At 40.2% G+C, this 24,985-nt stretch overlaps 1 protein-coding gene across 1 annotated transcript in view; it reads left to right on the forward strand.

Annotated features, from left to right (window-relative positions):
* Positions 1–18,829, forward strand: part of angpt1 (angiopoietin 1) — a 54,990-nt gene extending 36,161 nt beyond the window's left edge. Inside the window, exons 7-9 of the mRNA XM_069692324.1 lie at positions 151–317; positions 12,184–12,314; positions 16,833–18,829. Coding sequence (XP_069548425.1) covers positions 151–317; positions 12,184–12,314; positions 16,833–16,996 — 462 coding nt within the window. The 3' untranslated portion in view covers positions 16,997–18,829. The remainder of the gene's footprint in view (positions 1–150; positions 318–12,183; positions 12,315–16,832) is intronic.
* Positions 18,830–24,985: the final 6,156 nt, after the last annotated feature.

Here is a 24,985-nt window from a genome sequence, read left to right on the forward strand (position 1 = left end):
TTTCTTCCACAATCCTCCAGTGTTGAGATTTTTTATCATTCTAGGAAAACAGAGGAGATAGCGGTGGATAATATCTAGTTTATGATTTACAAAAAGGGTTTTTTGTGATATTTTCATGTTGATTGTTTAATTTCTCTTCCTTCACTGCAGGGATTTGGGAGTGTGTCCGCGGAGCACTGGTTGGGAAATGAGTACGTTTACCAGCTGACCAGCCAGAGGCAGTACGCCCTCCGTGTGGAACTGACCGACTGGGACGGACATCAGGCCTTCTCGCTGTATGACCGCTTCCAAATTGGCAGTGAGAAACAAAACTACAGGTAATACTGCTAATAATACTTCTGTAGATAAAGTGTTTGTGTGGAGGGGGGGGGGGGGAATTGTTTTTTCAGGCTAAGAAAGTGACAATGAAATTAAAGAAAAAAGTTCTACCTTCATTGCAGCTTTTAGTAGTGGCTGGTATAATAAACAATGATAGTTTGAACTGCAGTTCCATATTTGCACTCCAAGTTCAAGTGTTACAGACTTTACAAGGAAAAATGTATGGCTTTGCAAAAAATTTTACAAATAGTTTTTTTTCCCACGCTATTAGCATGGCCAGGTCAGCCAGTCAGTCAGACAGTCCATCATATTGGTCCAGATCAAAATATCTAAACTACAAACATTCATATCCCCCTTGGATTAGTCTGAGTCACCAGATGTAGAACATTGGCATCGATGTGTCAATAACTGACTCTTTCAGTTCATCCATCTGTGTTACTGCTTTGAAAATCCCCGTTGCAACAGGAAACTACAACAACAACCTCCGAGGTAGCAACTTATACTCTGAAAATGGCAAGCTTCGTCAAAGATTTGGATCACGCAATAAGGCAGGCCTGCTTGTTTTATTTTTTTTTTTTTTATCTTTTACGGGGATTTGGTCAATTTAATGCAAAGGCTCACCTTCCCATTTGCAAATGTTCCACCAAAACTATTTTCCTTGGCATAATTTTGTAAGGGTACCGCTGCTGCATCCTGCGTTTAGAGCCGCCGAAGACTATTGTAATTGGTTTAAAGGAATACAAACAAACCGGAGCATTTTTTTTCCTCTTATACCACTCTGCAGTACTGGCACAGCGCTCTAGATGTAAATCTGGTTATGCGAGACTGCCCTTAGATGAATAATTACCGATTAACTTTTAATCGAGAACCATCGTCAAGCCAATTTTTGGCTAATGACCAAATACCTACCAAACTAATGCCATTCCAATTGCTCTACCTGTACTTTCCGCTTAGTGCTAATTAGCAAGTACGAGCATCCTGGCACACTAAAAAAATACTCAACTTACCTGCCAAACATCAGTCTGGTAACATTGTTAACTCATCTTATAATCATTTTTCTCGAAGCACTGTTATGCCAGTACAGCCTCACCGAGCCACTACAGTGCGTAGCTCTCGACTCTTACCCAATGTTGACCCAACCTGCAAAGTGAAAACAGCAGAAGCTTCTCTCCAAACAGTTCTGAGTGTGGAAGTCGACTTTTGGCAGTCTTCAGAGCCCATTACAAAATCACTGTTATGCCCATAAAATGGAAGAAAACATTAGTGCGTGCAAATACGCTTCAGTTCACAGTTACACACATATAATGAATGTGAAATGCAGACAATCGCACAGCTTGTGTAGATTAAGATAGACGTGTATTTGTTCCGTCAGACAGCCGTGAAATGAATGGCTGAAAAACATGACTGAAACGCATCTTGTGTTGACAAACCTTTGGACTCTTTTTGACATGTTCTCGCCTGGACGATTGCATGTCTGAAAATTATTAAACTATTGTCTGCAGCGTATGTCTGAGATGAAGGAAGGAGGAAAGAAACCCTCAGGAAATATTACTTCAATGGAAAGACAAAATGTTCAGAGGTGTTAAGATTCTTATTGGAAGTAACTGTGAGCTTTGCAGACACTTCAATCATGTCTGTCCTGTTATATAAGTCTGTGGTGGGGTTTGTCTCGTTGCGAATTCCTTCTGACCCAAATGTATCACTTGTCATCGTCCCCCCATTGCAAATTTGACTCTGATTGATGCTTTGTCCTTATGTGACGAGGTCAGAGGTTTCTGTTTTCTTTTGAGGGGGTTAATGATAACAGGACTCAAACTATGGCAGATGCTTGGCCCTCTCTGATGTGGAAAACTACTGCAAATTCCACAGACTTCCAAGCAATCGCTGGCTTCAGAGGTGAAAGTCTGACATCTCCAATTCTGCCGTTTTCACTGGATGACTGGTTGTTTCTGATAAGAGGTCCCTTCAGTTGCGAAATGTCTTTCGTTTGGCTTTGAATGACAAAATACGGAACAAGTTTCTGTGGCTTCAAAGCATTTACCTTAATCCGTCTATTCCTTGCACCAAATCTCCAGAAAGGAATACAGGTTTCAAGTGTTTCATCACAGCTCCGGGTCGGTAGACTTTTTGCCACGTCTAATTCACAGAATTGTCTTGCGTTGACAGAAGTTTCACTTTACAAGGTTTTTGTTTTGAGGAGTTTGTACCTGGAGTGGACTCCAGGTTTTCTCTAAGGGTCTGGAGAATCGATTTCAATCAAGCGGAAGAGACCGAGTTGTTTTTTTGTTTTGAATTTAACACAAAGTTGAGGTTTTGCGTGACCACAAAGTGAGAATAGAGTGAAACTTCATCTCTTGTTACCTTCAGTCTTCATCTTTGGCTTTGGTTTAAATGCACAGACTTCAATCTTGTCAACATGCCACACAGATATGTGAAGTGCAGGCCAGTGTATTTATAGGTTTGTTTATCAAACCTCAATAAGTACTTTACTGTATTCAAAAGAGAGGAGCTTATCGAAATGTTAACAACTTTAGCTTTTTCAGCACCATCCTACACCTTCTGTAGCTCTTTCACACACACACACACACACACACACACACACACACACACACACACACACACACACACACACACACACTTTACATAAACAATTATATTTGCTTTAATATCATCCTTTACGATGTTTCACACATATTTTTTAACATCCCACACTTGACCTTTCCAGTGATAATAATTGTTTTTGTTCCACTGAGGCAGCCAAAGGGCATCCCCGGCCATTCCAGCCTGCTTTGGATGCAGGCTCGTACTCTTTAGGAGTCCAACCGACATGCTGATTCCTATAAATAGACTTGTTCTTGAAGAATAGTTGTGGTATGATAATCACACATTGCTCCTCTGAAACACAGGCCAAAACAAACCAGTGTTGCCACATTCTCTGTTCTTTCTGCTTTGGCAACGACCTGCTTTTAAAAGTCAAACAGTCTACGATAAGTTCCCCAGATTGCATTCGTTGCTTTGAAACGTAAGAAATCGTTGTAAGTGATAGGGTCTGTCTTTTAGTTAGTTTTGGAATATTTTCTGTCGTCTATGGAGGTTTACTGGAATAGTCTGCGTCAGCGCGAGTCAGACAAACATTTATATAGAGCTTATATTGTATAGTCAATCTTCACACACACACACACACACGTTCTACGTACAAAAGCCAACACAGCATTGAATAGACAAGCACCACTTAGAAAGCAGGCAGAATAATAGTCGAAGTCCAACAGTGCACACGACTGACAATTTATCATAAACACTATTGAGCATTACCGGCCAGGAAATGTTTGTCTTGCTGCCAGCTCCTTGGTTTCATCTACATGTACTGTGAGCGGAAATTACTCAATTTGGGAGAGAGGGAGCAAGGGAGGGATGGAGGTGTGCAATTATTCTTTTGTGAAATATGGGGTCCTAATCCTTTATAGATGAAATCATGTTCACAGAATAAATGTCTTATTTATTGCCGTGCCATAAAAATTTAGACCTGCCATTTATCTTCATTAAGTCATCGAATTCTTGTTGGCTTTGCCCACCACATAAAACTGTGAACAGTAAATTATTAACAATTACATTATCTCAATTATTTGAATAATATGATATAATAATAATTTGGTTTGATAATAAACTATCTGTTGAGAAAGAATGAAAGGAAAAACCTCTGAAATGAAGATGTTTTATAGGTTATGATAGGGGTGTGTGTGCGTGCGTGCGTGTGTGTGTGTGTGTGTGTGTGTGTGTGTGTGTGTGTGTGTGTGTGTGTGTGTGTGTGTGTGTGTGTGTGTGTGTGTGTGTGTGTGTGTGTGTGTGTGTTTACATAAGGTCCCTGGAATCCAAGTTAAGCGTGACTAAACTGTTTTTGGAAAATCTTTATTATATTGTGAAAAGTCGTTATTCTCTCAGTGGATATTATTACACTGTTAAATTGTTTGCTTGCCTGTGTTAAGGCCATATTCAGTAATGCAGAGTTTGCACCCATGAATCACAAGTGATGCAATTATAACTGATTATAGCCTGAATGTGTGCAGTCACTAACGTAGACTGTTAAATTCAAGAATTTTGAGCTACACAGTTTTCAAAAAAATGAGATCTGTAGGAAAAAATAATTTGTACACAACTTTATTTGTTTATTTATTTCCATCAGATTTTCTAATTTGTAAAATGTGATGTTCATTTTTCATAGTTTTTATTGGCCAACAAATAATAGAGAAAGAAATTACACTGAACACTGGAAGGAGAAGATCAATAGTGCTACATGCACGTAATAAAAGCCAAAAAAAATAAGAAATCTACACAGCCTATATCTACAGAATGTAAGCTGACAAATAAATGAATGATAAATGAACACATCTTAACACTTGGAGGGGCACTTTTGAATTGAGCAGGCCAATGAAGTTTCCACTGAACCACAATCTCATAATATTGTGAAATGAGCTTTTTGTTTTTTGCCTTATTGTGAGTGGGGTCACCATAATTGCAGAGGTTACTGTCTATAAACAGCTGGAGAAAAAAAAAGTCCCTATCATCATAGCTAAGTTGGTTGCTGTGTGTGGGTTGCAGAAAAGAAAATAATAAAATCCAACATAATTTGATGACCTGCAAATATTGTTGGAACTAAAGTATTCAGATCAACATATTTAGTTAATCACTCTCCTTTATCAAAATTTCTCTGCTGCAAAAATTGGGCTTTGTGTTGATTGTTAGTATCAATAGAGTGAGAAAAAAACAATAGTTGTCCTGTATGGCACAGAAACAGAAAAACAGCAAAGGGACGCGAAGAAGCTGAAGCTGATTAAAGATAATATAGATGAGAGAACAAAACAAAAAAAGTGCTGAGTCAGAGGGAGCATTGCAGTACAAAATGAAGAAAATTGCATGTTACACAAAAGACAGAGCCACAAAGTGAACTGAATGATACACAATGACTGCTTAGATAAACAGTTTTGAGCAGATAACGGGTCATTATTGAGAATCAATTTCAAATGACAGAGTTCAAAGTTAAGGGGTGTTGTACATTTTTCCATGATGCAATTTTCCTACAGTCGTTTTTCTAAATATTACAACGCATACAGAACGCAGTGGTGAGAATTGAATCTCCAACAAGAAACCTAAAAGTGACGAATAGAGTCTAAAGGCCTAAGAGTGAACAGATCTTCCAGGGAAGTTGCAATTTCTTGATGCTAATTCATCAGAATTAACAATAAAAGAGTAATCTACTTGAAGATGTATCTGAAGTTCATAGATGATCATCATTATAAAACAGCACACCAAGCTGACAATAACTTGAATAGTCACAATAAGTGCATAAACACATACTGAACGTTGACGTGCTTCCGGTGAATTACTTCGTGTAACTGGTCTGGAGACCTACTTAAATTGCCAGGCAAGGAATATATGTGTGTCATCATGTTTTAATGGAAAACTGGTTCAAAAAGGTTTATAATAGTATTTATTGTAATTGTTCCCCTCAACAAACTTTGAGGTTGTTGAAGGGCTTTTCAGCAAGATTATTTGATAAAGGCTTTCTAAATTCATTGTTTTAGTTTTTGCCAGGTAGATAGTCATTAATTAGGCCAAAAAAAAGAATTACGAAAAGGTATACTGATTTTTTTTTTCTTCAATTTTAAATGAAATAGATATACTTGTCGAAATTGATTCCTTTTGTTGTACAGCTGGTGCCATGTTGAACCTATTTTGCACCCAAGTGGATTTGCGTTTTATCGCATAATTCACATTATCCATTGACTCTCTTTGAAATGCACATGTAGCCTGGCTGTGTCTCAATAGTGTTTCTACGGTCTATACTTTTTTACTTCAATAATACTTCAATAAGACGTTTCATGTCATTTCTTCAACGGTCATTGAGTGCCTGTTTCATGCACCTTAAAACATTAATGCACATGTAAAGATGCAGAGAAGCACCTTGGGCACCAAAGAGAAAAATCCTTTCCAAAATTGGCTAACATAGAAACACTCACTGTAGTTGAATGTATGCACAGACACAAGTTGAGGTTTACGAGGAAGCATTTTTAGTATGCACGTTCAAAAGCCTCCCAGCTGGTAGAAAAGACTTCTATGTTTATTTTTGAACGTGCCATTACCTCTTTATTCAATATCTCTCCTTGTTCACAGCGCCAAGTTCTTAAATCCGGTGATTTCTCCATATGGTAATGGCCCGAGGTCCCTGTGGATCGCAAAGATCTCATTTAGATGTTTTTCATGCGGGGATTTATGAAAGAAATTGGCAGAGATTTGTGTTCCAAAACATGGTGACCGCTCTTTTTCCAAGACTCACACTGAGATAATCTTAGATATGTCAAGCCATGTCTTCTTGAACCCCATCCCTGCTAGCTTCGGGTTCCACAGTTTCCGATTCCCGAGTTCAAGAACAACAGGCTGCTACGCTGTCCTACTGTACTAGCAGGACTTCTTAGAGACGAAGGTTGTGTAGTGTGTCTAAAGTTTAGCTGTCGTCAAATATCATACAACGTTGATTGCGTAGTTCTCTATCACCTCAGTTTTCATGGGCTCAAATAATGCCCTCATATCGACTGCTGAACTTACATATCAATGGATCCATCTCCATGACAACCAAACAAACTCCATCTGCTGATGAAATCCCGCAATATAGTTCAAAGTTGTGATAAAAAAATTAAAAAAAAAAAAGATAAGTGGACCTTGAGTTAAAATTGTTTTGTCAATCAAAAATGAAAAATACATTTCGCGTGCTTCAATGCATCGTTAGCACTAAACCAACTTGCAGATTTCCATTTTAACGTTGCAACAAGAGCCTCAGCTTTATCCTTTTCCTGAGCAGAAGACATAAAGGAGATGGCTATGCTACTGTACTGCAGAAAACCACAAGAATTAGTATATTTTCCAATTAGTTTTGACGAAGGCTAGCCTATGTGGAGCTCTACAAATGCATTGCTATATATGTGTGTCTGTGGAGCTATGACGCCCAGTGGCGAGCGATCAGCCAGCCAGACACCTCATTGGCCTTTCGGTAGGAAGCCAACCATTGGTCAGGGTGATTAACCTCTGCAATGGGCCAATCAGACTGTAGTTCAGGAGGCTAATGACTGCCAGGTGTGTAACGGCACACGCCGGCCTCTCAGCTGACTGGGTTGTCGCCTTCATGTACGGAGATGAAAGGAAACGAGCACGCTAAGCTCAGCGTGTCAGTCCAAAGATGAAAAGTGGCATTTAAAGTCCAGTAACCATTTTAGTTTGAATACAATTTAGGGATTTTATGCACGTTAAAGGGATCAGCAACATCATTTCTATACTTTATTTCTGTCATTTTCTTCAAAGAATCATTACATTACATTTAGCTGACGCTTTTATCCAAAGCGACTTACAACACACCGTCGGTACACCATCGGGAGCAATTTTTTTTTTTTCCAGGGTTCAGTGTCTTGCTCCAGGACACTTAGGCCTGTGGACAGGAGGAGCTGGGGATTGAGCCACCAACCTTCTGATTAGTGTGCAACCCACTCTACCGACTGAGCCACAGCCTCCCCGATCACTTGAACTTTGTACAGAGTATCATACATTACAGAAGACACATTGTTTCAGGACTTGATCCAAACCTCCCAAGAGGAATGTTTCTGTAAAGTTACTGTATGACAACAATATCCTCTGTTCAGACCAACACAGTGGATGACAAGTGGAACATGTCAGCTAAAAGAAAGACTGCGAACAGGCGACATGTTTGCCGATCGAGGGCCCCGCACCAATTGCAGCTTGTTCAGCTGTAATCCAACAAATCCGTCCTCCGTGTGGGGAGAAAAGGACGCGTTTTGGTTCGGAACAGCTCCAGGCAGTCCTGTATGAACACCTCTCCACTTTAAATTAGGTGCATTTCTACTAATAGAAAGGCTGATTTATGGTCGCCGAGGTTTTTAAGATACTTTCGTGGGAGAACAGCTAATGTAAGCTACATACGTTGTAGATAAGTGATGTTATGCTTACATTTTAGCCCGAACTTTACAAGAAAAACAACAGCTGGTGAATCCAAAAGTTCTGACTGCAAAGTGTGAAGTCCTCACTGTACTCGCAAGAACAGTGTTAAATGTTTAATGAGGTTTGATAACAATGTTTCACGCTCCAGTCTGAAAAAATGTCAATCATTGTAACCTAGTTTTACTTGGAAGTGGTCTCAGATAAACACAATACTGTCATCTGATAGCTCACCTGACCTTGCTGCAACTCATTTCCCACATACAGAGTTTGCAGCTGTAATACTCTGGAGCATAGACTCATTATGACTGAAACTGAATCTGTATCAAGGCTTTGAGGCATCAGTTCACCTAAATTTCACTCACTCACACGCACACAAACACACACACACAAACACGCACGCACATATTCTGAGTTTCCGTAAGTGGTATTTACTCGTGCAAAAAGTTGCCGAAGTTTTGATGTTTCTCCCTTGGAGGCATTTGCAGCTAGCCTTAACACAATAAGAGTGAGTTGAATTTAGAATGCGTTGCAGAACGCTCGATCGGATAATAAAAAAATAAAAAGGATAAGCATCAGATCTTTCTTTGTGAACAGTTTTAATTGCACAGCAATTTAAATTCACCTCACTTTTTGTGTAAAGGAAATGGCACTGCAGATATTATGTATAATTTTCAAGTTTCAAAAAGAGGATCAAATAATTGTTCACACATTTTTTTTGAGAACTGTGGATCTGGTTGGATCTTTATCGGAGCTGCAGTTAGCTGACATCTGATAGGCCTCGTTGCTATAAATGTTCTGACGATTTCCACTGTGTCACTGAGCTCATCATATCTCAGTATAGTGTTTGAATGTTGATGATCGACAGTTTTCCCTCCCACACAGTCTTAGTTAGCATTGTTTATGCAGTCTTTTCCCTCAACATTAAACATTTGCAAGAATCCCCTGTGATGTTAAGTTTGTGTTGCAGATGAAAACTTGGAACCACGGAGACTAAGCCGTGTCTTAACTGCATATTATTTTAACACCTGCTGAGTGCCACTGTCAAGCCCAGGCACAGCGAGTGTTGTGTTCATCATAAATTATACAAAGAAGGGGAATCTAGCTAGTGCTAATTGTCTTTTTGTGGTCAGTAAACTGTAAAATGTAAGGTGATTGGGTGTTGACCGCGATCAGCACCACCAATTGCTGGACTTTCTTTTGGACTTTCTAAATGCGTTGAAAGATCAGAAACAGCCCAGTAGCCCCAGTGGATATTAGAGAATTGAGATGGTTATTAAGTAAAACCAAATCATTTCCCTTGCAGCTCAATATTTTGGTTTCTAATGAGCCTTGACCAAACACATTACTTTAGCAGGAACACTCAAATTAGCATATGTATAGTATGCGGACGTCTGTCCCCGCATACTTTTCTCTAACATGAATTATTAGATGCATCTCTCTATCCAGGTCTTTTTCTCTCTCTCATTCTAGACAGGCTTCAGGAAAAGCATCTCTTCCTCTTCACTTTATTATTTGGCCCATCTTCAGATTACGCCACTTATCATTCGAGTGCATAATGTACCCTGGCGGGAAAAACTGCAGATGTCAGTGGGGTTGGGGATTGTCAGTCGGGTAAATAAGCCTCATAGCCGGTAAACACAACCACAGACTATTTAAAGCAGCCTGTCAAAGTGACACGCTGAAAATTCCTCTCGATGATTGAGATTCGTCAGTGCAACAGAGGTCGTAAGAGCGTTGGGGAACGGAGAGTAAACGTGCGGCAAAGTCTGTTCTTTATCGGAGCGGTAGCAGACCTCATCCTTGACATTGCATGTTTTATTCCTCAGAATCAGGAATTAGCTGATAGAAGTCATAATACTCTTAAGTGTTTTGGGATGTGAGTTTATTGTGAACTGGAAAATATTTCCCAAGACATCTGTTTCCCCGCAGACACCAGATAATCCTCCTGCGTGGGCCACAGATGACGTACTGTTCACACACGTACAGGAACCTGCACATTTACTGTACACATGCCCTCTTGTGCTCATAAAATACTCACAGGCCCTTATCCAAACCTGCCATGTCCAGTGGTCATTTGGTGCCACTGATTAGACACATGACTCACCCTTACATCGTAGGATTATGCTTTCTGCTTTAGTGGCTTTGTGAATTCCCCGCTGTGACCTGCAGTCGTACTTTTTTACTCTGCTGCACAAATCAGCCATTTACACAGCTGTCCAAATACAGGAGTCTTTCACATCGAACGAGTTTCCTTCCTGGGAAGTCTATCAGTCTCTTTCTTTGAGATGTTCAACCTGATGCCTCAGAGCTACATGCTGCACAGAGGCTTCGTGGTGAATACGCAGTTTTCAGCATCTCTTAAAATTGTAAAATATGAGTTTTTCTTTTGTTACTTTCTCATCGGAAAATCCAAACTGGGTGCAAAGTTCACAATACACGCCCAGGGTCCCCTGTTGTCCAGAAATGAACTCAGGAAATGACTTTGTTTGAGAATGAACTGTACTTAATAACAGACCTTATTGGCTTAGTACTGCAGTGCTGCTCTTCAATTGGAAGAGAGTGAATGTGTGATACGGCCGGATAAATCAAGCGAAGGCGTGTGCTTGCTGAGCGGTGGAGCGGAGTGGGAATTGTCAGATCTTCATGTGGTAGATCTCATTCACACCAGGAATGATTTCACAGGAGGATACACTCAGGATAGGAATCTACTTCCAAGCTGCATATTAGTTTTCAGTTTGTGTGAGAGTGAGAAGGAATTCGGCTCAGGGGTGACAGCTTATTAGTCACGTAGACATGCAGTTTGATGCCATAAACTGAATAAATGTCATTATTTTGTCACCTTTTACACTGAATGGATGATTACCAGGTGATGCTCAGTAGCTCTTGAGTAAATATGACCTGAATACTCGCTTGTGACTTCTTATTATAAATAGATTAACAGACATTATTCTACAGTTCACTGAAAATGATGCACTTTATATTTCGTGCACAGCAGTTGTTGTTGTTGTTGTTTTTTAGAGTGGAAGAACATCCAAGTAGGATAAGCAGCTTTGATCACTAAAGCTAAATAGACAAATGCAACAGCATCACCTACAGCAACTCAAACTTTATTCACAAAAAGTAATTTAAAAGTATATGAGCATTTTTTTTTTCTCCTCTGAACTAAAAAGACGAGACAATAAAAAAAAAAGAAATCCCCTCAATGCATCCCTAAGGTATCACGTTCACAAGAATCGGAGGGTTGGATCGATGGACCGACAACCTGAAAACATAAAAATGCCTCCAACCGTGGCTGACGCCGGCGCACACACATGAAACTGTAACATCATGAAAGAGTGAGTAATGAGTAAGACCAGTAGGAACTGTGTACTTAAGTCAAGACAAGGAGAAATACTGCTTACTTGGACACCAAATATCCACTGAGAGTCGTCACCGTCTGTACATCTATGGACGGTGGATACGTTAAACAGGTTTCTTATTGCTCTTTTACTGTGTGTAGCTGTTACAGCTCTGTATTTAACGATTTTACCTGTTGCCGTGGTGTAAATTAACATCCTGCGGCCCTGCAGACAGAGATGTAATTCCCAGACATTCACCCGACTCCATCTGTATTTCTTTCATATGCTGCGTCTTTTTCTTTCATTCTTTACTTTATATTCTCTCGACCTTGTTGTTGAGGTTCCAGGTGTTCTACATGCACTCAATCACAGCAGAAAATAAATATCTCTCAGGAGACATTTGGTGCAGCATGTTATGTCTTCTCTCCTTTTATTGCTTACACTGCTCACATCGCCGTCCTTCTCTCCCCCTTGTGTGTTTTTCATGTCCCGATTCCCTCTTCTTCCTCCTCCCGATGTCTTTCAGGCTGTTCCTGAAAAGCCACAGTGGGACCGCAGGCAGACAGAGCAGTCTAGTGATCCACGGAGCAGACTTCAGCACCAAGGACATGGACAATGACAACTGTCTGTGCAAGTGCGCCCTCATGCTAACTGGTGGTAAGTGCAGCCAAACAGTCCACTGTAGTTGCAATAATCATACATTTATGGCAACATATATATTAACCCTTAGTGGCCTTTAATGTGTATTAAACACAAATTGGACCAGCTGTTAAACCAACATGTTCGTGATATTGTCAAAACCAGTGGCACCAGCAGCTGTCATCCTGTATGTACTGGGATTTAGTTTTATATTTAACATCCTATCTTAAAAACAGCAGATTCGATTTTGGGGCTTTATCCACACAGTAACATTATGATACAAAAAGGTCAATCAGAGTTTTATGACGGTGCTATAAAAATATGAATCCAGCGCCCTTTTTCTCTCTCTTGCTCGCTTACTCACTCGTTTAGTAGATATATGTGCATGCCCCGGGAGCCGAGACATTGAAGGTGTGTACCATGAAATATAATCCTGCTGGCACAACTGGTCAAAAGCACTTAATATGGAGATAAACCTGAGATGGAGCTAATTCAAATACAACACTGACATAATTTTGTCACCTCACATATTAGCAAACAGTTGGTTATTTGTACGTCTAGCAGACACAGAGCAACATGAATGTTCATGTGGAGTCGTGCCTGTGGGCACCTGGAGAATATGAGTCCAGTGTTTACTCTCTTTCATTTCCCTTTTTAGGCCCAACCAACTCCTGGGAGAAATAACTCCCTGTAGTTGCTAAGTTTTGTTCACCAAGTAGTCACTAATTTTGGCAACTTTTATTTTCTCTTTTTAAAATACGTTTGGCTAACCTACAGGGGTTTTAAAAACATATTGGATTGTCTTTTTGTTTTTCTTGTGCCGTCTGACTTCTTTTGAGCAATGTTGCCACATTCCCAGATCTCACCATTTATTTTTGTAATGTGCTATTATGTTATTAAAACCAACAGGAAAGTGCTGAAGCTAAAGTTGTAGTAAAGTAGAACTGCCCTTTAACCATTAGTCTCCTTTATATGGCACCGGGGAGACAACACAATTGCTTTTATGAGAAAGCAATACAGAGATATAACTATTCCAAAGACAATTTTCCCTTTTTATATATATATATCACCCACCACAATGTTCATTGCCCAGTCATTAGTTTGGGTCATTGTGATCACAACCTGCTTTGGCAAGACATTCACTGGGCAAACGTTGCCACTTATACATCTATCTGCACTTATTAGGCCATAGTCTGCATCCCCTGCCAGTTGTAGAGCACAGTGTTTGGAAACGAGCACATTATAGAAATCCCCGGGCGCGGCACCAAGTGTCAGAGAGATTTAAAACGACTCTGCTTCTCCCGCTGTGAAAGTGGAGCTCAGTGATCCGCGATGTCACCCCATGGCAACGCTTTTGCTGTGGAGTCTTGACCTGGTACTAATCAAGCATTTCTAAATGCAAATTTAAGATCGGCATTACCTCTTAGGTCATTCCGATTGCAGCAGGTTAAAAGGCACCTGGCATCTGATCGCTGATCAACACCCCTACTCTTGCTTGATTCATAGCCTGCATATGGCCAGCCACAATGGAGAAGCATGACAACATGTAGTCTGACTCAAGGCTGGTCCGAACCCAGACCGCGCTCGCTCTACTATATACAGTATATCTTTTGATTTATTCCCCGCATTTATAAGGGAAGGGCTCACATCAGATGATGTAAGTGTCTGGACTATGCAAGAGAAAAATACTCCTTTGCTACATTTATGAGGACAACCACTGCTTGCCATGGTCAGAATACGGAGGAGGATACAGTGCGGATACATATGATGTATATATTTACCCAGCACCATCACATACGGTCGGGATAAAGCTCTGACAGCAGGAGATACGAGTTACCCCTTTATCAGGAGAACAAATTGCAGTGCTTGAGATTTTTTTGTCAAAGGAAGACATCCGTAAGGATTTTACAAGTCAGTAACAATCTGTAGCCTGGAAACAGAGAGGATACTGGTCATAAATCTTGGAGGATCACTGATGTGCACACTGAATGTTTATGTGTGTGACAGCAGTTGTGTGGTCTGCAGTTTATCAACAGGAACTGTAAGGGATGACGAGTTGTTCACATATGCACTACTGAGCTTTATGGTTGAAGAGGGAAAAAGTCAATAAAATAAAACAGCAGGTTACAAAATACGAACTTCAAGACATGATATCACCGAACAGAATGTAGTGCAGAACTCTCAATTTTTAGATGATTTGTGAAGGCCAGCGTCCTTTTTTAATGATTAAGTGGTTCACTGAATTTAAATTTTCCATTTAAAGCTGCATTATTTTTTGGCCAGTTAGCTGTAACCACAATACTGACACACATTAATGCTACTTTTTAGTTGACATGGCAAAGTTAGGTTTTTATAACCGGCTGTTTGATATACTTTTTGCTCTTTTTTGTTCTCCACCAACTGCTGGGGGAAATACCTTTTTCTTTAGCTGTTAAATGCTCCGCTAATTTCCATCGCTAACTGTTTTTTTGTGGTTTGGTGTGAGCAGTTAGTGTAGAGTGTTTTTTTGTTTTTTTAGAGCTTACTTGCTCTTTATTGTGAGCGGAAACGGGTCCAAGTGGTGAGACTGAAAAATAGTAAAGTTGCCGGCCTCGAAATCAAAACAATGAGCTGAAAGATGCTGAAAAAGTCCCATATACCTAACGGGAGACTGTCTCCCAAAGAATGACCTCATGACTCCTTTGTGCAAGCAGCTTATAATGCTCTCTAGCAGCCGTGTAAATAACGACAATCTGGTGTACCAATGAAGTGACGCAGTTCAGATGAAGTCTCAAACCAGGTTTGCTGTTGCCATGACGATAAAAGTTGCATAACTTTGAGGAAATAGCAACGTTAACACGAAGACGGTTTTGTTCATAACACTCCTGTGGGTCGTAGGAACAAACAACATATATGGTCCTATGGGTTGGAGGACTTGTTGAGCAGAGTGGAACTGTACAGTTGGGTCATGATTTCCCTGCGCGGTAACTTTGAGTGACCCCTTTCTAATTTCACATGATAATTCATCCCATTGTTAGAAATATAGACTTTAAACTTTCACAACTTGTGAACTCAGTGAATTTCATGTAAAACATTATAGCAAAGCGATGGTAATTTCATATTAAATTCCTACTGGCGCCAGCACTTGAAATCGTACACAGTCGGGGAAATGTAACGAGGCCTCCACCAGTTTCAGTGCTGTTCTGGCCATGTGTCTTGTGATGAAGCAGCAATCAATGTGAAATTTATATCTGTGTGATCCATGCCAGCAGCAAGGGCAGAATATTGCTCCTGATTACTGACAGGTCCTGGTGAAATATCATACTGTGGTCCACTTTGGTATTCAGGTCTATCAAAGGCGAGGGGAGAAGTGCTGCCATTTGTCACTGTGAGACTAGCACATGCCATGCCTCGCATATGTTCTATATCTGACTGTGTATCAGGGAGGGTGTGTTCAATAATTCACGTCCAGTGCATGAATAATATCAGTTTACTTTACATAGAACGCCTTGAAAATATATATCATCTAAGGAAATACAGTAAATTAAAAGTTTGCCAAAAGGGTCGTGTTTTGGTTCGCCTCGGCGTGGACAGTTCGCGCATGTATGACCAGGGTTGAAGGAGGTCATGTTACAGAGGTCCTGTGACTAAGTACAAAGAGTACAAGCAGGGTGGAGGTCGCGGGTTTCATGATGGTGAAACGCAGGCCTTTCACCAATACAGCTGGTGTCCGAGTCTATTAGGAAGCAAAAGTCAAAAGGTATTTCTTTTAAAAAGCTACATATCCTAACATATTTAACGTACGTAAGGTATGTTAAGTAACTAATGTGACGTGCATAACATTACTTACGTAAAAATGACTTTCTTTCACCCAAACCACACCAAATCTTTCTCTAACCCAGCTGGTTTTGGTACCTAAACTTAACCCAAATGCAACTGTGTCACATTAATCCCAAATCACGACCTTTTCTGAGACCTAACATGGTTTTTGGTGCCTAAACCTAAAACATCTTACTTTTCGCACAGAGGAAAAACATGACACCAACATGGTATCGTCTCTAGATGACTGACAGGTGCATTTTCAACACTCTGGCATGATGTCAAGTTGGATAAAACCACCCTTTCGCCAACTAACAGATATAGTCCAGGGAAATCATTAAATGTGTCACCTTGCGAGTACAATAAAGGTTTCCCATGCCTTCCATGACTCTGATGTCCCACTGAAGCTCAAACACATGCACGCTTTGCTTTAAATAGAAAGAGGTACCGAAAGTGTTCAGCAACAGGTACTGGCATGCCTATGAACCCACTGACAGTAACACATTGAGCAGATAGCAGGGAAGCAGTGTCTGAACTTATGCCAAGGCTCTGTGGGAGAGTTCATGGGAAAGTTTCAACCTTTACCAAGGACAAAACTTCTGGTTGAGGTGACTTTATCAATACCTTGACAAAACAGGAAAACTTCATCAAAGCTGTCACTGTTTGTTCTGCTAAAAGAAGCTTTTGAAATTGCTCTGCACAATTTTGATTTTTCTCTCGTCCTCATCTTTTATTAAGGTTGGTGGTTTGATGCCTGCGGCCCGTCCAACCTTAACGGCATGTACTTCACCCAAGGACAACACGTAGGGAAGTTAAACGGTATCAAGTGGCACTACTTCAAGGGCCCCAGCTACTCGCTCCGAGCCACAGCCATGATGATCCGCCCGCTGGACTTCTCCTAGTCCTTTTGAACTTCTGAACTTTTAACTTCCAAACTGCTATGTAACACATTACAGGGACGCTTCCTATTTTACCCTCCTGTCTCATCTCATTTTGGCTGGACATGGGAGCCATCTGATAAATGAATTTATTCAGCTTGGTTTCTTCCCCAGTGCAGCTGACATGCATGCACTGCTGTTGCCTCTTAACTTTTCCCCTCATTGGACTAAAAAAACAGTCATGAGGTGGAAGAACGAAGAAGACACGATGCACCTGAACTCATTCTGTTACAAATGAGGAGGACAAATTTGAGCACATTTGACGCACAATGGATGAATGTTCAAGCAAAAAGTTACACCCCATCTTTTCAGTTTTTCCTCAGACTTGTTCAAGTTAAGGAGGACTTGAACTCTTCTGAATGAAAAGCAGCTCTAACAGAGCAGCACTGACTCTGAAACTGCAGGACAGAACTTATCTGGAACATTTTAAGAAGACAAATAGGAGATGCAGCTTTTTTTTTATTATTAAAGTGTTGCAGAGTGCAACCTATAGATTTTGCATTTGTGTTTTATATTGTGTTTTTAGTATAATGTTTGCTATCCCAACTGTACACAATATCCAAAGTGAGATGAAATTGTCTTTTGTACTGTCCATACTGAATTCCCATGTGCATTATATATACTGCAAGAAACACGCTCACTTTTAATGTGACCTTGAAGTTCAAGTGATGATATATGGTCGGTAATAATCACGAAGGTCACTTGCAGTTATTTGCTGGCAATTATACACTTGCTATTTTGACAGAGTGTGATTATTTTTAGAGTTCAACATGTGAGGTTATTATTGGATTAGATTCTGGACCGGGATCTGTTTGCTTTTGTTATTGGCCGAGAAACAACCAATACCTTCCCAAGTTCAGATCATGAGTGATCACCTTACCTCTGCCGAATATTTTAAAAAAAGACAACATTATACAGAGACATTAATTCAGATGCATATAAATAATGATATGTAACTATGAGAGCTGAGGGAAGAAAATTAATATCCACATATACCTTCCATAACTGATGGGTGCAGTATTTTCAAAAGTACAGCTATCCAGTAAACATACTGTACTGTACTGTACTGTACTGTACTGTACAGTAATACCACATAGTGATCCTTCCATAATTACAAAGATGTAAATGCTTATATTAAGCTAGTGTTTCATTATATTCTAACCTCTGGCTTGAAGACAAAGAGCAGATCATTAAGACTGGTTACATCCAAAATATTTTTCACAGACATCAACATTACACAGACGCATTAATCCAGCCAGTTTCTGTTTCACATCAATGCAGTTTACAAAAAAAAAAAAAAAAAAAAAAAAAAAAAAAGGAGCTCGGGTTGGATACAAAGCATGAAATTAATGATTCCACCAACTGATCCGTGTGAACACGTATTTCATAGCTTCCAGCTTACAACAACACAATCTACTGTGGACTATTTACTAAAGGTACATGTGGGGGGGAAGATAAAGTGTATCTGGAACTTGTAACACTACAATTGACATGTTTATTAGCATACTAAAATTGTATAATTTAACGGGTGTGTATGTACAGCAGCTTTCCCGAGGAAAGCTAATCTTTTTGTTTTTCAGTTTTTACTCTTGCCAGAATTACAATGGTGTTTTGAAGTTGAGCATAAAACATAGAAGTTACAATAATAACCCTGGACAAATGTGCCTTTGATAACTCTGCTTTTTACCTCATTAAATTCTAGATTTGCAGATTTATTTAAACATCTTTTCGTAACATGTGGTCAGTGTTGTGTTGCTAGATTAAATAAAGGAGCATGTGATGCACTAATGTTTTCAATTTGCGTTTAGGCTGGACTTTGTGGGCCAAATTGATGTGATGATTGACAAGAGTTTCAAATCAAGGCTCCAAGAGTTGGCCCTTCTTAAATCTTTCTCTACGTAGGCATGCTTTAACTTCAAAAAGCCTCCTCTCGTGATAACATCTTTAACATCAGCTTAAATCTTCAGAGACAAATGCTGTACTGTATGTCCTGAAAAGCAAGCTTTCCTGGCACAGAAGGACATGAGATAAATCACGTAGATAAACTGACGTGCTCTCTTCAGGACCTTTTCAGGACCAAACCAGATGGTGCAAAGATTAAAACTCCCTCTCTGCCCAGGCAGCGGAGTGGTTATTGTCTGGAGTGGTGGCTCACTCACTTGTTCGCAATAAATGACAGATTGCCAAAGTGTGAAACGATGCTGTCAGGACCTGTAGTGTCTCTTCATAGTTGACATTCCTGGGCCTAATCAGAGGTTAAGCAAATTACTGCAGCCTGCGGACTCAAAGCGTGTCCTTCAGCGCCTGCACTGACCTGACACCTTCGCTGGAATGTGTTCTATAGAGAGTCTGAAGCGGTGGAGTGTAAAGAGGGTCCACACAAGCTGGCAAACACCTATGTGGGTCTTAAGAGTTGTCCTTTGTTGGTGTGAGGACAGGAGGTACTGAGGACTGCTCCTCAACCGGGAGGAAGTTTTGTCTCCAGTGGACGTTCAGGATGCAGAGCGAAACGCCGTTCCACTTGTAATCGCCACAAATGCATGAACACACACACACACACACACACACACACACACACACACACACACACACACACACACACACACACACACACACACACACACACACACACCCAACTCTTTACATCAAATGCAAGATCGCTCTGCAGAAAATGGACTTGGAACTGAGGGAAAAACCCGATCATTGAAGGGGTGGGACTCCCAGAGGAAGATGAGGGCCCGGGCTGCATGCACACGGACGATGTTGGAACACGACCAAATCAGATATGACACAATACACTACCTGCATTATGAACACTCGGGGCCATCGAGCCCCCTAAAGAGACCACCTGCTCACATGGAAATGAATGGAATCCTTGAGGATACACAGAGAAAGGAAGTGAAAGTCAAAATACATCTCAAGCTGGCCTTTAACTTTATATCAGATTTAATAATGAAACTTCTGAGGAGTAATTGTTATTTGTAATGTTGAATGTAAAAAGCACAAAACAATAATAACGTACACTGTATATAGGATCGTTTGAACTTCAGGTAAGCAGAGAACAGATTCAGAAGGCGGTGAAGGATGACGGGGGCTGAATGTCGGACATGTTCAAGAGTAACAGAACGACCTTTAACAGCTAACTATATAGATGCCTAAAGTCAATTGAACTTGACATCTAATGTAACTTTAGCATTTCATTCATTTTAGTAACCGTATGAAAAAAATTTGTTGTTGCATTGCAACCTTTTCAGTCCCACTTCTAAAACCAACCTCCAGGAGCAGTTGCTTTGTTGTAGCCACATCCATTATTGAAAGTGTGAACTAATTCAGGGATGTCAGCAGATTCAATTGACTAAATCGAAAGCAGCTGTTAATTCCTGGGAAAGAAAATAGGAGTAAATGGCCCTTGTGAAATATTAGCCTATGTTGTCAAAGCAAATATGCATCATGTATTATGTGTAAACTGAAATAATAATTAAAAAAAAACAACACAAAAGAATTGACTGATTTTGGACACAGTGTAAATCTGATAGCAGTGGTGTCATGACATGTTCACCATTCGTGTCCACTAGATTTGTGATCAAGCAAATAAAATAATGAAAGGCTTCTCGCATCAACTCTGCAAATTCTCACAATGGAAGTGTTTAGCTCGCTGCTGAGCTGTTCAACTGCACACTCGGAGGAAAGGCCCATTGTTAAAAATGGTTTAAATCAAATAGCACTGGAGAATTAACTCGACCCAAAATTATTTTATTAAAATCTGAAATCATTGTGTGCAACTCCAAATCGTTCCCCTTTTTACTACAGCACACTGTGCAGTATAACCCCAGACCAGCTGTGTGGTCTTTGCAGAATTGTTAAGGTTTGACCTCAGGTTGTACACAGAAAGGATCTTCTTTAAGTGCTTCTTCAAATGGATTTTTTATCAAACATAGAAGATAACCCTGTCAAGTTAATGTATATTAGAGATTACCAAATCTACACTAAGAAATTATCTGATGTCTGAAGGCTGCCATCATCTTGACTTTCACAGGAATAGTTGCTGTTGGCAGATAATGGTTATTAGATTAAAAGCTATTCTGTCCAACTAGACAAAACAAGATTATTATACTGGCAATTATAAAGCAATTTAATGCTGGTTTTCAGTGCAAACTCCTGCGGTTTAACAAAATAAATGGAGTAGGATAAGAAAGTAAATGTGTGTTGAGGTGTGGGACTCCCTCGTGTAGACAAACTCAAAAGGAGCTTGATGTGATTGACGGTCTGTGGGACTGAGAATGACAGTCGGTATACAGAGAAGGTGTGAAGCAAAGAAAGACTGCAGGCCCCGGAAGGAGCCATTGAAACTGATAATAACATGAAGGTTTCTCATTTAGATGGATTACCAAAGAGCTTTCAGCTGTAAAATTTGAGTTGCTTACAGATTTTAGGAAAAGGCCGAATGGGCCAATATGGATCCCGGAGAGACTTCCAATCATGTTAAAACATCCTGAAATATTATGACAACAGAGAATTTACTTGTTTGCTTAATTCATAGAGTGAAGTCAATTTGTTTATGTTGAAAAATCCGCAAAATAAATATGTAAACTTTGAATGTCCTAAAGTATGACACATTGAATAAAGAGTATGCAGGTCCTATTTTAGGATTTTGATTTCAGAGCTCAGTTTCCATAAAAGTTGATGTAACAAGTGAGAAGTGTGTGGTCAATTATTGCTCCAGCGGCTGCTGCGGTCAGAAGTAATGAAGTGTGAGAGCTGACTGACGCAAAGCTCGCCAAAGGCAACATGTTTTTACAAGATATCTGGTAACGAGAGCCTGTCACAAAACAAATAGCACTAACACATTTAATGTCTCTAAAATGCAGAAGAACGAGCGCGCAAATCATCAAGAATACTTCGGAAATCTGCCTCATTTGTCCTAATCTTCAAATAAACAGTTTATTACAATCTACAGCGGAGCCATTTGACATGAGCTGAAAGTCCAAGTCTTGATCTCAAAACCTTGTGATATCGCTGTTGCTTGCACGCCGCGATTTAAAAAGAGAATTGCTGATAAACTGCTACAACTGGATGACCAAAAAGCTTTACAGGTAATTAATTTTATCTTTAAAAAGACAACAATGTCTATTTTTCTTACTCAAATACTAGTTTATTTCAAAATAAACGATTTATTTTGGGAATAAAAAGTAAAGTTTTATCAATGCAAGAGGTGAGTCGCCTGTTTTATTTTGAAATTACTCACTTCTTGCATGTTTGTTTTTTTCCGCGCCAGTTTTTGAGCTCACCTGTGTCTCATTAGCCTATCAGCACTGTGTGCGTCCCCCCCCCTCCCCCTTTCAGTCGCCAGATCGTCATATCCGGTCTCGTGGTCGCGCGTTTCGTGAAACACGTGGTAGAACCGGGAGAAGTGTTGCGTTCACAAAAGCGCTACGCTCCTTTTCCAGTTCTTGATATTTTCAAAGTTTCTTCGCTGAATATCAAGAGATCAATGCTGTTTAAAAAAAAAAAAAAAAGAGTATTTAAGTCTTTTTAACTGATATACTGTTCAGCATTAGTCTAAAACTTGCTCGGTGTGATTTAAGCAGGTTTGAGTCTGACTATTAGGGCTCATGTTTACTGTTTAGAACCAGATTAAAGAGCTGGCTGCTGATAAGACAGGCCTGAAGACTATAGAAATAAAAGACGTGGATCTGTAGCCTACCTTTACATATATCTGTATCATCATGTGGTTAAATATTATTTTTGGCCTACATGACTCAAGTCACGTTTTATTAAAGTAATTGTTTTACACGTTTAAATTAGTTTTGCTTTTTTTTGTTTTGTTTTGTTTTTTTGGAAGGCGATTGGAAAAGCCCTTATATACTATACAACATGTCACTATGAAACCAGTGATGTCTGAAGGCTGCATCGCCAATGGACCCCGGAGGTTGTGCAGAAAGTCCCCTTACCTGCCGATGTGGACCGGATGAATGGAGTGTTTGAACAGCCCTCAGCACTTGCGGGTTTCCCTGAAATGCACCCTGCAAAGTCTGACATGAATTCTGGACATTTTGAATTCAGCCGCCAAAGAGCTCAACCGAACTGAGAAGTTCAGTTCAGTTCAGTTCAGTTTTGAGCAACAATGCCAACTCTATGCCGGAAAAGCGACGCGGCTGCCAGCATCATCAGCCGTGGGAGGGGGAAAAAGAGCACCCAGCGAGCCGATGAACCAACTGGATGTACGGTAAGTGAAACTTCGCACGACAGACTCTCTCCGTGCCGACGCGTGTCAAACTAATGATGTTCCCATTTAGCATAACACGTGCGCAGCCTGACAGACGGTGGTGGTTGAAGGAGATCTTCGACTGGAGTAAAAGCAGCAATACCACAATACAAAAAAATTAAAAAAAAATACTCGGTTACAATTAGAAATCCTGCATTCACTTAAATTATAAGTATCTACAGAAGTACTTTCAGAAAAAAAAAATCCTTAAAATAACAAAAATAAAAATATTCATTAGGCAAAATGGCCCAGTTTAGTGTTATGATAATCACATAAATAACCTCTTTGATATGTACATGTTAGAGCGTTTTAATGTTGCATCTAATCTATTGATATCAATGCATATATTGTAACTGATCATATATTTTAGGTATAAAATATTGTTCTAAAAAAACTAATGAGTTACTAAAACGGTCAGATAAATGTATAGAGTACCATATTTCTCTATGAAATGCAGTGGAGTGGAAGTATAAAATGTCATCAAATGGAAATACTCTGATAAAGTATAAAAGTACCTCGAAATTGTACTTCGGTACAGTACCTGAGTAAATGTACTCCCTTTACTTCCCACCGCTGCTCACAGAGTCTCTCGCTGGGCCGCAATGTTATCTGAAGCCATTAGCAGTTATCAGTGACACACCAAAAGCATTTCTAACATGAAGCAGTACCATTTTAAAGCCTCTTTAACTGTAAACAGTTGCCAGAAGCTCCCGTTTTGTCTTTTCTCAAATGTCTTCTTCGTCTGCTTCCGTCCTCTTCACCGCGTAAAACACTGTCGTGAAACCTGCCACATAAATCCAGACCTGGGACCTTTAACTCTCCGTCAGCCTGTAATGAATTTGTCTGGCTCCGGCCGTGCGCTCCGTCATCCTGTCGGTCCCTCTGCAGGGGACGAGGTTTCCTCTCGGCCTCCCGGCCGGCCGTCGCCGACCCCTGTATTGAGCTCGCTTTAATTTACTGTCTTCCCTATCTTTATTCATTGGGGCCAAGCGGCACGGCCAAACAATAACATTCAGTCTCTTGGGAAGGAAGTATTAGTGGATTACATATTGGTTTGCTTTTCCTTGGCCGGGACAGATTTGTGCGGCTGGCTTCCTCGTTGAGGTCAGCGTTGTGGAAAGGCAGCAACTCGGTACAGTTACAGTTCGGGGAAGTTATTTCAGACGATTTGTCAAGAGCAATATGTTTTGATACTAACAGTTGTTTTGTTGATTGGTATGGAAATTAAGAGACATTCAAATATCAAACATCCTGTTGTACAGCTGTTTCATTCAGTCGTTTTACAAGCGCCGCAGACGTCCATGCACGTCTCTCACATGCTGGGATGTTGATTTGATCATTGCAACAACATCACAAAATATGTTGAAGAAGATCACCCCGAGCACAACAGCAAGGAGTCGGCAACACATGCAACAGAGCAACAGCTTGAGAGATCCTCGCAGATGCATTCCTGCTCAAATTAATGCACAATAGTACGCGGTGCCAACTAAAACAATCTCTGAACAAGCAGTGAAAGGTAAACAAAATGGTGGTAACAGTGCAGATGTGGAGGAGCAACAGGAAACACAGGTGCAGGCTCTTCAGTTTCCAACCTCTGCTGACTTATTTTGTCCCAAATCATCAGTGTGGTCTTTGCTGGAGGAAATTTTGTGGAAAACAGCTTGCGTATCGTTTTAGAGGCTGAAACG

The sequence above is a fragment of the Brachyistius frenatus genome, unplaced genomic scaffold (genome assembly GCF_029030835.1).
Source record: "Brachyistius frenatus isolate BFR_SWC_R1_liver_20210118 unplaced genomic scaffold, ASM2903083v1 Contig_2, whole genome shotgun sequence".
NCBI lineage: Eukaryota > Metazoa > Chordata > Actinopteri > Embiotocidae > Brachyistius > Brachyistius frenatus.